At 46.8% G+C, this 11,457-nt stretch overlaps 2 protein-coding genes across 2 annotated transcripts; one reads left to right on the forward strand and one right to left on the reverse strand.

Moving 5' to 3' along the window:
• Window positions 1-856: 856 nt before the first annotated feature.
• LOC127299358 (endochitinase A) lies at window positions 857-1,887 on the reverse strand. The gene is made up of 2 exons (XM_051329311.2): window positions 1,411-1,887; window positions 857-1,318 (listed from the first exon to the last, which is right to left on the reverse strand). The coding sequence occupies exons 1-2, from the start codon at window positions 1,811-1,813 to the stop codon at window positions 912-914; spliced, it is 810 nt and encodes a 269-aa protein (XP_051185271.1). The 5' UTR covers window positions 1,814-1,887; the 3' UTR covers window positions 857-911.
• A 6,735-nt stretch (window positions 1,888-8,622) lies between these two features.
• On the forward strand, window positions 8,623-9,657 carry LOC127299359 (endochitinase A-like). The gene is made up of 2 exons (XM_051329312.2): window positions 8,623-9,125; window positions 9,200-9,657. Exons 1-2 carry the CDS (start codon window positions 8,708-8,710, stop codon window positions 9,604-9,606), a joined length of 825 nt encoding a protein of 274 aa, XP_051185272.1. The 5' UTR covers window positions 8,623-8,707; the 3' UTR covers window positions 9,607-9,657.
• The last annotated feature ends 1,800 nt before the right edge of the window (window positions 9,658-11,457 follow it).

Consider the following 11,457-nt stretch of genomic DNA (forward strand, 5'->3'; position numbering starts at 1 on the left):
TTGTACAATGCAATGATATGAATAAAGTGCAGTGTTCCTTATATGGTGTTTTGTCTTTCTTTGTCTATTTTATTTTATTTCTTGTTTTCATTAAACAAGATGGCACGCCCGCATATTTGTACTCTCATACGCATCTAGCAAAACCTCTACATACCCTAGGGGAAAGTTTCGCTACTTTTTGTCGAAACAATCCTCTCTGGCCGTTCCAGAGTCCAGACCTAGCTAGCGCCGCCGCACATAATGCACGTCGGCACTGCCGCTCCCGATTCCCCATCTTCCTTTGACTACTATTTCGGCAATCCTCCTCCTCCTCCTCCTCCGGCGTGGTGTTAGCTCATCGTGCTGCTTCGCCCTGGCCCCGTCTCGAACACTCTCGGCCTCGCCGGCCGCCGCCGGCTCGGACCCGTCCTTGAGCAGCTCTGATGGCTGGCTCAATCCTGAGCTCGCCCTGACGGCCCTGGTACCGTCAGAACAATCAATTGTGCTATACTTATTGTTGATTCACCTCGCTGAAATTCCATGCCAGCTAGAACGTATATAAGCCGGCGGTATTCATTGTAAGAGACCGATGTGGTACTATTCAAATATGATTCAATCGGTTGACTGCAAGTTCTTCGATGATTTCTGTTCCAACGAAATTGGCTTGCGGCCCATTGATTGATGCACATACGGGCCAAGAACGACCAGCGCGATTCGGGAGGGAGGAATAGCTCAGGGGGATAGAAAAAGAACAAGCGAACCGTTACATGGCAACTGATGTATTATGTATTTTGGTGAGAGGGCAAACGGTCCAAAAATGTTGGACGAAAATTTTGGCATAAACCTTAGCTCCTTTATTATTAGGTATAGATGATGACCATTAGACACAGGAAATAAGTTATTCCTCACGAGTCCTGCATGCAAGCCCGTGTCTAGCAAGTGAGGCTGCCCCCGGCGTCGACGCCGAGCTGGCGGCAGTAGTCCTGGTAGTAGCCCACCCTTGCGTTCATCTGCGCGGTGTTCTTGCCGTCGCACTCCACGGCGCCGTTGATGGCCCTGGTGGTGGCGCCGAAGCCCTGCGGCAGCACCCCGTGCACGTTGGTCATCCAGTACCACAACGCCGTCTTGAACGCCAGCACGGGGTCCTGCGCCACCGTCTGCGGGCTCCCCAGCCCGTCGAAGCCGATGCTCTGCCCCGCCGCCCCGTAGTTGTAGTTCCACGTGAGCTGCAGCGGCCCGCGGCCGTAGTACTTCACCCCCGAGGAGCACGGCCACTGCGGGTATCCGGTGTCGCAGTAGTTCTGGTTCGCCCCGTTGATCTCCTCGATGTAGCAGAAGTCTGTACATATATAGCAACATCTACCAAGTTATAACTTATAAGCATGCAACAATGTGTCAGTTTGTTAACTATTTGGATGAGAGATCTCTTACGTCCGGTCTCGTGCGTGACGTGGGCGAAGAAGGCGGCGATCTCGCGCTTGGCGGCGTCGGAGCTTCCGGACGCAAAGCCGGAGTAGGAGCCGACGGCGTTGAGGAACGCCTGGCGGGTGTAGAAGCTCTGGCCTGCGCAGCCGCCGCCGGACTGGGACTTGATTCCGTTGAAGAAGGCATCGCTGACGATGCTGCCCACACCTCCGCCGCCGCTGGTGCACGGGCCGGACTGGCACCCGTCGCCGCAGTACGATGAATTGGTGCCGCAGTAACCGTATTGGCTGCAGCAGAAGCCCGCCTGACAGCCACAGTTCTGCGCGGCCGCCGGACCAGCAGCGGAGAGGAGTGCTGCTGCTAGCCCAAGAGCCATGAACGTGAACACCGCCATCGGCGAGGTCGCCATGCCGTCAGTAGCTAGTTTGTGTTGCAGGCTTGAAGCTTGCTACGATGGTGGTGCTGTGATTGAAATGGCATGGCAGTGGCACCGTTTATATGGAGTAGATAAAGGGCGTACGTGGACATTGGATTGGAAGAAAAAGTCGTATCTGTACTGCTGCATGTTTTATTTTCTGTAGTATTACGAATAAGCGGTTCACTTCAACCTTCAACGCTTCAGTCGCGCACAAGCAAGTGGAATTCCAACGGAATCGGAGCCTTCTGGATACCAAGTCGCCATCACACACCGGGATACGACTGATGTATTCTATCCACAGACCAGCATACATGTACCAATTCTATTGGATGAGTACATTCTAAGGTCAACATCACTGGAAAACCCTGGAAAGGGAGACTCAGTCGTTAACTTGTGTGGAAGAGCTTTTAAATTTTGATGACAAATATCTCCGCGAGTTGCGGCCTGATTGAGAAAGTGATCCCACGGATCATTTTCATTACCCAGAGATAACGAATACATATACATGATTTCAACTTTTAGTCAAAAGAACCAAAAGAGCGAGGCGCCGCCTCCTAATGTTAGCATTCATGGTAATTCTAGGAGTCTAGAGATATATACATCGCGGGATCTAATGAGCCACAACCGAACATAAGCTAGTACACATCAACACACCAGGAAGGAAGAAGTATCAAGTTATCCATCCAGATCCTCAAAATCCTCGGAATCCGTGTCCACCTCCATTGTCCCATCAGTCGATCGTTGAGTTAGCTGTCAGACGACGTAGCCCACCCTCACTTGGATTATCACCACTTCTTGCACAGGCACCAAGGGCCAGATTGAACAGAGCATCAGCTCCTTGCCGAAGAATAGCAGCATCTGCGTGGGAGTGAATTTCATAAAAGCAACCGAATGGCAGATTAGCTCAACAGGGTTTTTAAGGAAATTTTTCTCAAAACAAGCTTTGTTAAGACTTTTCCAAATGGTCCAGCAAATCGCAGCTACACCAACAATTTAAATATTACATCTAGATCGGGAGAATTGTGGCAACAAAACATTGAGCAAAAGATCCAGGGCGTGTTCGTGCCCCAATTGCTAGTCCCACCATGCTCCAAACATATTTAGCTGTAGGGTATGTAAATAAGAGGTGTATGATTGATTCAAAGTCATTGCAGAATTGATAAAGAGGGTCTCCAGTTTCGTTTCAACTTGTTATCTTTTGTAGCTATAGCAGTGCCAAATTAACCACATCCATACTTTGATTTTAAGGGGGGTTTTGCTCTTCCACAGGTGTCTGAAAGATCTGTCCACTCCATTACTGCAGAGCAATTTATACATGCTCCCGACAGTAAAATTTCCATCTTTTGTCCATTTCCATTTTGATCTATCCATACAGTTATTTAGCACACCTTGATTGAGAATATCAACAAGGCACACCATTGCTCTTGCAGATCAACAGACAACCATCTTTTGAAAGAAAGTCTCCAACCTAGATTTTTTGCAGCAGCTACAATAATGAGTTATTCATTGCATATGTTGTACAAATCAGGGAATTTGTCTTTCAAAGGGGAGTGCCCACACCAAACATCTCCCTAGAAGCTAGTTCTGCAAGCATTTTCATCTGACATTCTCCTGTCACACAAGTAAATATCTCTAATATGCAACATGTCAGACCATAGAGGAGAATCACCATTTCTATGCTTGGCAAAGTAAATACCAGAATCCCCCAGATATGTTGTTCTCATGAAATCTTGCCAAGGTCCTTCTTCATTCTCCAACTTCCACCACCACTTTCACATGAGACTGATATTAAATTTGGTCAGATTTTTTTACCCCAAACCACCTTTACTCTTAGGTTTGAAAATCCACTTCCATTTGACAAAGTGGTACTTTCTTTGTTGCGGCCTGATAGGACTGAACATTATGACATCGCAGCATAAAGATTTATTTCCCATTTATCATGCATTTTGAAGAGGCATCGTATCTTATGCATCCGTCTCTTTGATGTATCCGTGCATCCAAAGTGCTTGTTGTGTCCGATGTAAATCGTGTGTGGCTGCTCAACTCTATGGAATTTTGCAATAAAACACCTGCCTATAGCCTGCTTATTTTCCAATTAACCCTGAAACATCGAAACTTCAAATCCTGAATCACTTCACAAACCGGAATCCCCAAAGAACACGCAAGCGACGGCGACGAGCTTGGCGCCGAGTCTGCGGCTGCATCCCTAAAGAAAATCCATCGGATGAGCTATGCTTCGGTGCCCCCCCCTTGCATAAAAGTTGAAGGGATAAGTGTGTGTTTTGTTGATGTACAAATACGTAGGGGGATGGGATGGACCAGATTTTGTGGATGGGACGGTCCACGTTTAGGTGATCCCATTTTTCGTTTGGCTCATTGGATTTTATGGACGCTAGAGGTAATTAACTGTGATTATTAACTTAACAAAAATACAAAATGTTGCCCTCAAAAAAAAACTCAACAAAATGTTAGGAAGGGTTGGCTCATAGGTTGTCCCCAGGCCAGGAGCACGCGGAGGCGGGGCTCGCCGGCCATTCCCTACAGCACGTGGAGGCGGGGCTCGCCGGCCCTCCCCTGGAGAAGTGGAGAGCATCCGGAGGCGGGGCTCTCCGGTCGTCCCCTAGAGGGCATGAAGGAAGGGGCACTGACCTTCCCCTAGAGCGCACGAAGGTGGGGGCATCGGCCACAACCCTTGTCCGCTTCCTACGTACCGGATTAGCATAGCCCTGCTACCGGACTTGGGAACAGAGCTCGCCTAGAGTGGCGTAATGTGATTTATGCGCGGGTCTTGGCAACGGGGAAGGTGCGGCGGCGCCGATGTTCTAGCGACGGGTGAACAATTCTAGCAAAAAAGAATAGAGGATTAGAGCATTTCCAGCCGCGTCCTCAAAACCGTCCCTCCAACGACGCCGGATCGAGCGTTTGGCGGACGCGTTTTTTTCGTGCCGCGTTTGGGGACGTCGATCCTCAACCGCGTCCTTCAAACGCGGTCCCCAAACAGAAATTCAAATAGTCGACATTCAAAAGATATCGTTCCCGCTGAAGTCGTCACGATCGAATTAGCCGCGATAAAAGTACTAGACGCGCGGTCATATTACATACCGGAGGTGCAACCTAAACATAAATTCGAAGAAGGGGTTCGGCAAGGCTGACCGCCATCCTAAGTCGACGTAGGCCCGTCGATCACGACGACCTCGTTGTGCTCTGTCCGGTGTGCCTGCTCCGTCGCCGGCGCCGAGGCTGACGCCGATGCAGATGCCAATGTCGCTAACGCAGTTGTACTAGCAGGACATGGCCCAAAACTAAAGGTGACGCAGCACCATATTATGCTATGCACGAAATTATAAAGTATAATCTTGTGTATTTCGTCCAAGTCTTCAATCTTCATTAGGTGGCTTCAAAGTTCTGAAATCGCCACTTGTGATGTCCTCTTCAATCCTCACATGATTGGTGCCACCACCATGCACGGTCATGCTCCAATGCTTGTCCCTCTTGTCCATGCTAGGTCTATTCCTAAGAGTAACAAACACATCTGATTTAGGCAGCATCATATTCTTATGTATGTGAGCAATAGTTCCAAAAACGAAAGTACCTGATAGTTAAGTTGTTTGTAACGAGCTCGAGTGATTGATCCTTGTATTTGTGAGGCTGTAGGTACACTGTTTTATCAATATATGATATGTCCTCATCATGCTCCCCTTTTGGAATTGAAGTCGTCCTCGACGCAATCTCATCTTCTTCACCAGAGTAAGGCTTCAAATCTACAATGTTAAATGTATAACTAACCGAACCAAAATCTGCAGGAAGCTCAAGTTTATATGCATTATCAGTTTTTCTCTAACACCTTAAAAGGACCAGTAGCGCGTGACATTAACTTAGACTTGCGCAAATCAGGAAAATGATCTTTGCGCAAATGCAACCAAATAAGATCACCAACATAAAAAAAAACATGCTTTCTCCCTTTATCCCCGACAATTTTATACTTAGCATTCATACGTTCTATGTTGTCTTTAGTAGTGTCATGCAATTTTAATATCAATTTAGTACGTTGAGTAGCATCCAAATTATTTTGCACTGAAGATGGCAAAGGCAACAAATCAATAGGAGCATGAGGAGTAAAGCCATAGACAATCTCAAATGGACACATCTTAGTGGTAGAATGCAGCGAACAATTGTAAGCAAATTCAATATGAGGTAAACATTCCTCGCACAATTTTAAATTCTTCTTCAAAACAACCCACGTCATAGTTGACAATGCTCTATTTACTACTTCAGTTTATCCATCAATTTGGGGATGACATGTAGTACTAAATAGTAATTTAGTCCCCAACTTAGGCACATAAACATCTCCAAAAGTTGCTAAGAAACTTAGTATCACAAGTAAAAAAGTGTGACATCTTAGAAAACCAATCCACAACAACAAAAATTCTATCCCTCCCCTTCTATATACGAGGCAATCCCAAAACGAAATCCATGGAAATATTTTTTCAAGTTACACAAGGAACAGGAAGAGGCATATATAAACCACGTGGATTAAGCCGAGACTTAGCCTTTTGAAATATAGTGCAGCGTGCCACAAATCTCTCAACATCTCGACGCATGCGTGGCCAAAAGAAGTGTGCAACAAGTACATTCTCCCTCTTCTTCACACCAAAGTGACCCATCAATCCTCCTCCACGCGCCTCCTGCAACAACAAAATATGAACGGAACTATCTGGGATACATAGCTTGTTAGCCGGAACACAAATCTATCAGTGAGGATGAATTTGTTACATGTTCTACCATCTCTACAATTCAACATAACTAAATCATTCTAATTGAGAAAAATAAGTATAATATATCAATTTTGCACAAAAATAAGATCTATCTTAGAAAAACGTCAAAATGGAATATTTCAAATACCTAAACCAACCTTCTTAGAAATGAGCTATACTGTTCGAGGTTTCATGGCTTTCACACACGACAAAAATGAAAAAAATGGTCGCCCATGGGTCGGATTAGAAATCCGCGTCAGGGGTCTTGCTTCCCATCCTAGGGCCCACACACGTGTCCAATATGATCTCGTTTCGGCAAACTATGCCATGTTGAGACCGTTTCCCACATTTCCCCTGAAATCCATAGAACTCCGGACGTGATAGCCTTTTCGTGAAGGATTTTTCAAACTAATTTCCGTATCCCAATTTTGACAAACGGAATAGTTACTATGACATATAAAATAATTCCACGTGGCTCCATGGGATTTTTTGACTTCGTTCAAATTGCCATCTGGCCAAAACAGGGCGCCAGGGACATGCGGTATCGCCGTACCGGGCGTGCGGGTGCACCCATTCGCGAACAAACTAAACATACAAAAATTAGCACATATAATGATGTGTCGTAGAACTAAAAACATTTTTTCTGGAATTTCTGGAGCGACGGATAGTTGACCCCTAGTTGAAATCCGGTTAGTTTCCAGCGGATTCGGCGGGACACCCCTAGTTGTAAATATTGAAATACTATGCTGAGGTTAAAACCGTCGGCACAACAGTCAAGGCTAGTCTGTGTCGACGACCAACTTACCTACCCCGACCAGAGCTTTCCCGACGACAGTGTGCCGACGGCCGCTGGCCGTCGGGACATTATATCTTTTCCCGTAGTGACTCGCTCAAGTCAAATCTTGCTCTTGTAATGCCCTTGTTTCCTGACCCAAGATACAAGAGAAGCGGAATGGAGCATTTTATGAGGAAGATTCATGGGGAGTTGTGGTATCATGGTAAATTAGAAGAGCTGATCTTATTTGTCAAAAATATGTATCTTGCATATGCTTCTAACTACTGATAGATTATTACCGGACTAACTCTGCTACTACTTCGCAAGAGCATGCTACTCATTTTGTAGAAGATTTTGTCCATGTTACATACTGTGTTATGATTTGCTACATGTGTTCATTGTTTTTGTTGCGTTAGTATGTGCGAATTAAGAGCTACATCAATTTGTGTGTATATGTTACAGAAAGAAGCTATATACGTGTTCCTGTAATGTTAGGTAAGTGAAGCGAAAAAATTGAATGTATTGCACAGACATATATTGTAAAATAATGCAAAATTTAAAAAAAATGCTACATAAACACTAAAATGTTACTACATTTGAAAAATAATTTAAAAAGTAGCATATGAATTTTTAACAACATATCTAGATGTAGCTACAACCGGTTGATGGCTAGCATATGCCTAATATTTATGATAGAAAAATCTTATAGCAGCGCAACGATGAGATTACCTGCTCCTGGTCTGATAGTGAGGATAATCATAGTATTTGAGCAAGGTATATGCTTGACTTTATCTAGATGGAGGCCTAAACCGCCATTGTCATCTTCTAGCCCAAGCTCAGTAAGGCCACCAAGTCATAACTTCAGCTCTATCTGCAATCGGTGGACATATTTGTCCTGAAAATATAAAGCTCTTCCACACAAGTTAACGTCTGTTCCGCAATCAGCGGAGATATTTGTCGTGAAAATGTAAGGCTCTTCCACACAGGCTAACGACTTTCTAGGTTCTCCACTTTGTGGAATGTATCAAGAAAATTCGCACATGCATGCTGGTACATAATATGTATACAGCACATCAGTCGTACTCGGCGTGCCATGGCGCTCTCATGGATATACAAGACAAAAAAAAAAAGCTGGAAGCAACGACTAAGTGTTGACGGACGACCAGCTTATACTCCTACAAAATAGAATAGGCAGTAGCACAAATACGACTGATGATTCTAGTCGTCCAAGTGTCCAACACGTACACCATTGATCTACTCTATATAAACCGCACCACTGCCATGCTATTTCAATCACACCACCACCTCGTAGCAAGGTTTAAGTAAGCCTGCAACACAACACTAGCAAGTGACGGCATGGCGAACTCGCCCATGGCGGTGTTGACGTTCATGGCCCTTGGGCTAGCAGCAGCACTCCTCTCGGCCGCTGGTCCGGCGGCCGCGCAGAACTGCGGCTGCCAGCCGGGCTTCTGCTGCAGCCAGTTCGGCTTCTGCGGCACCACCGATCCCTACTGCGGTAAAGGATGCCAGTCCGGACCATGCACTGGAAGTGGAAGTGGAAGTGGTAGCGGAGGTGTGGGCAGCATCGTCAGCGATGCTTTCTTCAACGCAATCAAGTCCAAATCCAGCGGCGGCTGCGCAGGCCAAAGCTTCTACACCCGTGCGGCCTTTTTGAACGCCGCTGGTTCCTACTCCGGCTTCGCGTCGGGAAGCTCCGACGCCGCCAAGCGCGAGATCGCCGCCTTCTTCGCCCACGTCACGCACGAGACCGGACGTAAGTTGTCATCAAAATAACATAGTGGAACACATTTCATCATCTTTAGAGCTTATGTCACTATATATATGCAGACTTCTGCTACATCGAGGAGATTAACGGTGCGAGCCAGAACTACTGCGACACCTCCTTCTCGCAGTGGCCGTGCTCTTCCGGGGCCAAGTACTACGGCCGCGGCCCGCTGCAGCTCACGTGGAACTACAACTACGGGGCGGCGGGGAAGAGCATCGGCTTCGACGGGCTTGGTAGCCCACAGACGGTGGCGCAGGACCCCGTGGTGGCGTTCAAGACGGCGCTCTGGTACTGGATGACCAACGTGCACGGGGTGCTGCCGCGGGGCTTCGGCGCCACCACCAGGGCCATCAACGGCGCCGTGGAGTGCGATGGCAAGAACACCGCGCAGATGAACGCAAGGGTGGGCTACTACCAGGACTACTGCCGCCAGCTCGGCGTCGACGCCGGGGGCAGCCTCACTTGCTAGACACGGGCTTGCATGCAAGGCTCGTGAGGAATAAGTTATTTCCAGAGTCTACTGTCTATGATATACTACTGTATCTGAATAATGGAGCAACAATAAAATTCTGTGCGCCGCCGCACATTTCCTCCTAATAGTCAACTCCCTCAACGCGGTGATTCTACATAGTGGTGGGCGTCTATCCAAGGGTTGTTGGCGTTCCAAGATTCGTGTGTGTCTACTTTGCCTCCACCACCCTGTACTTTGTCCATCTTCCTCTCCCTATAGGAACCAAACTGTACATGTGCATCTTATCTCTTCCCAGATTCTCTCCCCAGCTCCGTCCTCTCCACCATGGCGTTCTCCCCAGCCCACGCCCATTCACCCTATCGCCTCCATGAACGGCGGCGCCGCCCCTCCCTCACACCGCATCCGTGACCCCGGTGCTCCCCTCTTCCCCGATCCAACCATGGTCGCTTCCCTCTCTCTCCCTGTCCTCGGATCCGTTCGTCGGCGCTCTCTTTGATCTCCCCCTCCCTGGCTCCGTGCTCCACCAAGGCGTGCCATGGCCGGCCGGAAAGCGCAGCAAGGTTGCTCCTCTTCGTTGGGACTTGCTCCTCTCACTATCAAGGAGCATCTTGTTGTACAGGGGTATTTATTTGGTGTATTAATACAAGGTGCAGATCAGTTCACGGGACTTTTGTTTAGTGCATATCTTCCTCCTGAGATCTGGATGCTGGAAGATTCATGTTACAAATTCTTCTCACTCCTGTTTGCTCCACTGACCTGGACGCAGTTAGATCCTGGTTTGTTCATGTTGGATTTTCCTCTGAATATTTACTCTTTGGTACATGCTCCTAGATTCGAAAATCATTTGCTAGGATGCTGTATTGTGTTTTTTCTCCGATGGGTATGTTGATTTGTTCCGGTGGAAAATATGTAATTTCCAAACAAGAGGAAATGAGCTTTGGTGGCTCAAAATCCTGTATGTATGTATGGTTTTTGGTGATTATTCTCCATGTTCAGATTGCACCAAAAAGTGGTCTCATGGACTTTATTTACCATGGAACATGATGGACTAGAAGAGTGGATTATAATACTCCCGCGTTGCAAACTAATTTTGCCTAATACCGTACTAATTAAAGTAAAATTGTCCTACACTATTCTGAAACAAAAGTGGTTTGAGGGTTTGAACAGGAACGAGTTTACAAAGGTGAGGTTTGGTATGCATAACAGGCAGGGACTGTGCCATGACAGCATGTATCGGTGGGAGGTGTTCTCTGCAAAACAACAGCACGCATCTTGATGCAAATAGGACTGAATGGATGGCATGTGATAAGACGGGGACACCCACATATATGTAGACATGCATTTTCGTCAACTCCCTGTATCAACTTGTCCTTGCACCTTGTCACTTTCATGTGTTTTTACAGAGAAGGGCCTGAAATCCGTGGAAAGACCACTTTGACTTGCTATGATGTGATTGGGCAAATCTATTTATGTATGCTTATTATGATGCCATTGGGGGTTTAAATCTTCTTAAATTAGCTTCCTCTGGTGGTAATGTATTTTCACACGATTAAACGTAGTTAAGTGTATGTGATGACAGTGACACCAACATAGGCACACCATTAGCCAATATAAGCGTGTGTGATGTCATCACTAAACGCAGGCGACCAAATGAAAAAAAATGATCGTTCTAAGCTACAGAAATGACCCCCCCCCCCCGGGAAATCATTGGGCCAACCATTTTTGATGGCCAACCCATCTCCCACCTTCGGGTACTGTCGGTTGGTTAACTTCTTTATGATGCACAATTTTAGCCGTGTGATTGCATTCACGTACTATACTATAGGCACACCTGCGGCGGAGGAGGCC

This window comes from Lolium perenne, chromosome 5, assembly GCF_019359855.2.
Source record: "Lolium perenne isolate Kyuss_39 chromosome 5, Kyuss_2.0, whole genome shotgun sequence".
NCBI lineage: Eukaryota > Viridiplantae > Streptophyta > Magnoliopsida > Poales > Poaceae > Lolium > Lolium perenne.